The sequence below is a fragment of the Dendronephthya gigantea genome, unplaced genomic scaffold, assembly GCF_004324835.1.
Source record: "Dendronephthya gigantea isolate DGI-Jeju-01 unplaced genomic scaffold, DenGig_1.0 000003F, whole genome shotgun sequence".
Lineage (NCBI taxonomy): Eukaryota > Metazoa > Cnidaria > Anthozoa > Malacalcyonacea > Nephtheidae > Dendronephthya > Dendronephthya gigantea.
In genome coordinates this window covers 407610-410659 of record NW_021163013.1, presented here as the reverse complement: position 1 = coordinate 410659, position 3050 = coordinate 407610, and the positions used below count along the sequence as shown (strand labels likewise).

The window sequence follows — 3050 nt, the reverse complement described above, 5'->3', positions numbered from 1 at the left end:
CCAATCGGAGGCGTTCTTATATCCAACTTAGTGCTCAAAATACATTTAATTTTATATAGGTTAAATATTTTAACCCTGGGTTAACTAACCCTTCCGCTAACCCTGCTTTGAACAACACAGTTTTAACCTAGGTTTAGCCAACCTATGGTTAAGGATTTTAACCCATGCTGGTTTAGCACTAGACCATGCAGGGTTAAATTTAACGTGCTTTTGAACAACCGGCCCCAGAGCCAGGGGTGCATTCGAAGGTGAACTTGCAGGGGCAATTTTTGTTTACCTGCCCTTTGCCGTTTCACGTCAAACGTGGAGCTTAACTCTCTATGAACAGTGCGCCTGCATAGAATGAGTGACGTTCAATTTACAGATAGTTGCTCAAGAGTTGTTATATAGTTAAACTTGAACTTTTTTAAAGAACTATGGGTGGTTCTGATCAACTGATTAGGCTATATAGCTCAGTCAATTAAATTCGTTCGTTAATTAAATGAAGTCTGTGTGAACTTTGCCAAATTTTGCTCCGATAGACGACCTGTCTGTGAAGATTAAAACAGCTAATCAGACGATATCGTTTCTTTTTCAAATCTCTCCAGAATGTGCTTATATCCGTTAAGTGGTCTTTTCGAGAGAAATATAATTGTTGTGATCATAGCATGCGCTTTGAACCTGGAAAAACAAGACACCCACGAAAATAAGCAAACAGTATGCCGTTTCAAAGGTGTTCTTTATTTCTATTCAATACCAACCCGTTGCCAAGATGCCCACGAAAACGAATATAAACATTTCAAAGATGCCGTTGCCTGTTTCACAACCAATTCCTTGTCGGATGACGATAATTGACATCGAGTATGATCTAAATCACGTCAATTTGAATAAACAAAATTGCGAAAACATTCTGAAAGGATCTTTCAGGTAAAAACTAAATATTTCTTTATATGGCGGCCGTTTCTATGCCGTTTCTTTGTCGACGTTTAACAGAATGGACAAATTTTCCTGTTTGCATGTGGTAATTCCCGTTGAACAGCTAGTATATATAAAGGTGTTCTGGAGGAGTCACCTCAAAAAAACCTTGCCTGCAATATTCCTCTCCATGCAAGAAAGAATTTGAGCGAATAATGTCAAACATGTTTATCAACTCCGTACAACTACTGTTGTGCGTGTTTTTTGTGCTGGCTGCTTTAAGCAATGGAGAAACTGAAGAATACTCGGTGGAGTATGGACCCAAATGTAACATCATTCCTCCAACGAATGAAACTTCACAAGATAGTTCCACTGAGATCACAATTAAAAATGAAAAGAACTGTACTTATGAAGAGGACCGTCTTGAAAAGAAGCGTTTATTGATGATCTTTGGACTCAAACGATATTTGCTAAAGAACGAGTGCAATGCTCTCTCTATTGAAGGAATTGTAAGTTGAGCTTCATAAAATTAATTATGTGCGCTACTCTTCATTGACAAATAATTCAGGATGTATCTTGCTGTATAAATCAAAGTCCTTCATGGATTTGGTGTGATTCTGTAGAGGCAAAATCCTCCACAGGGGTAGGGTGTGTGTTTTCACAATGAAGGCGAGGGCCACATTAATCCGTAAATCTATGTTGTACAGTTTTATCCCTGATGGTTAATTAAAAGCAGAAAACGCTGGTCATTATAGGTCTCTAATCCCCCGACAAAGAGACGTCCGAGAAATAGCGTAGTCAGTTTGTGTAATTTTGAACCACATTAATGCCATAATTTCATCATCGCCAGCTCAGGGGCCGGTTGTATGAAAGCCGGATAGTGTTTTCCACCGGATAAGGGCTTTTTCAATCGCTTCAGTCCGTTCTTCGGCGTAACTTTGAATAAATCACCAAATCAAGTGTCCTTTTTAATAATTTTTGGTTCCATTCAAGGATGAAATTTTATTGCTTTTCAAGCATTTTTAGAACGGTTGAAAAATCACTGTCCTGTAGATAGCGCTATCCGGCTTTCATACAACCGGCCCCAGGTGGTGCTCCCAGCGATTCTGTGTTTCAAAACGCCTTTCGTAACCTTAAAGCGTCACATATTAAGAATTTGGGCAAACTATTTGATACTGTTATTATTCCACGTATTCTCTTGGTTAATTTTTGTTTTGCATAAAAATAATTGTAGGCAATTCTACCCATGATGGCCCACCGGATTAACGGGCCGAAAGGTTTGCAGTATTAAATATATACTCGCGTTGTGTACCTGGCTACCAGTTAATTTACTCAAAGTTTCATTTATTATAATTATATAGCTATTATTTCTATTATTATAACTTTTATCAGTTCCCTTACAGCTAAACAATTTTTTTTTTTAGCAATGCCCGTTCGACTGCAAAAAGTTATCTTATCGCAAATTATTTGTCAAACGGGGTCAGCCAATCAAGACTTGTCACGATAAGAAAGACTTTGCCTGTTGTATTGCCGTCTGTGTCGCGTACCGTGATTGTCGCAACACAGTATTGGAAGCTGAATGTTACAAGCGAGCATTTAAACAATTATGTGATTGTTTAAAGCAATAATCGCGTAATCATTGACTTTACCTTTAATCTCAACATTAATTATGTATGACTTTGTTTTTTTAAATTAACCAATACGAGTAACATTTAAAACATTTTAGGGTGACTTTTTAGAACTATTAAGCCGGTTCTCCAATAGGCAGAATTTTTCGATCGAACGAAGTTTTCGTCGACAGCAGCAGATTCGCTTAACCGGTCACAATTGAAAAGAAAATCGAGCAAAAAATTTTGTTCGATCGAAAAATTTCCCCTTGTGAAAAATTGCCTTTAGTATTACGTGCACGAAAGTAGCTTTTTCTCCGTAATCAAGAATGGAGGAAGGGCCGAAAGTAGGACTGCATGAAACAGTGATTGAGCATATCTTGTCAATATTGTGAGAAATTGTTTTAGACCTAATAATATTTTGTGAAATTGTCTTAATTATTAATTGCTTTAGTTGTTTTATTTCATTAAAATATATAGTCAATTTTGTGTAGAATTTGATATCTTCGATTTCTTAGCTTTATTATACTCCCTTGGCCTTGCAAACGG

The 3050-nt window shown here is 37.1% G+C and overlaps 1 protein-coding gene across 1 annotated transcript; it reads left to right on the top strand.

The window, feature by feature from the left end:
• The first annotated feature begins 1102 nt into the window (after positions 1 to 1102).
• LOC114542463 lies at positions 1103 to 2794 on the top strand. Its single transcript, XM_028562007.1, has 2 exons — positions 1103 to 1403; positions 2319 to 2794. The coding sequence occupies exons 1-2, from the start codon at positions 1110 to 1112 to the stop codon at positions 2520 to 2522; spliced, it is 498 nt and encodes a 165-aa protein (XP_028417808.1). The 5' UTR covers positions 1103 to 1109; the 3' UTR covers positions 2523 to 2794.
• The last annotated feature ends 256 nt before the right edge of the window (positions 2795 to 3050 follow it).

What these genes read in the sequence shown, in the direction of transcription:
- LOC114542463 (XM_028562007.1), top strand. Translation starts at nt 1,110, where the DNA reads ATGTCAAACATGTTTATCAACTCCGTACAACTACTGTTGTGCGTGTTT. An exon ending in CTCTCTCTATTGAAGGAATT is followed by an intron (nt 1,404 to 2,318) that starts GTAAGTTGAGCT and finishes TTTTTTTTTTAG; the next exon opens with CAATGCCCGTTCGACTGCAA.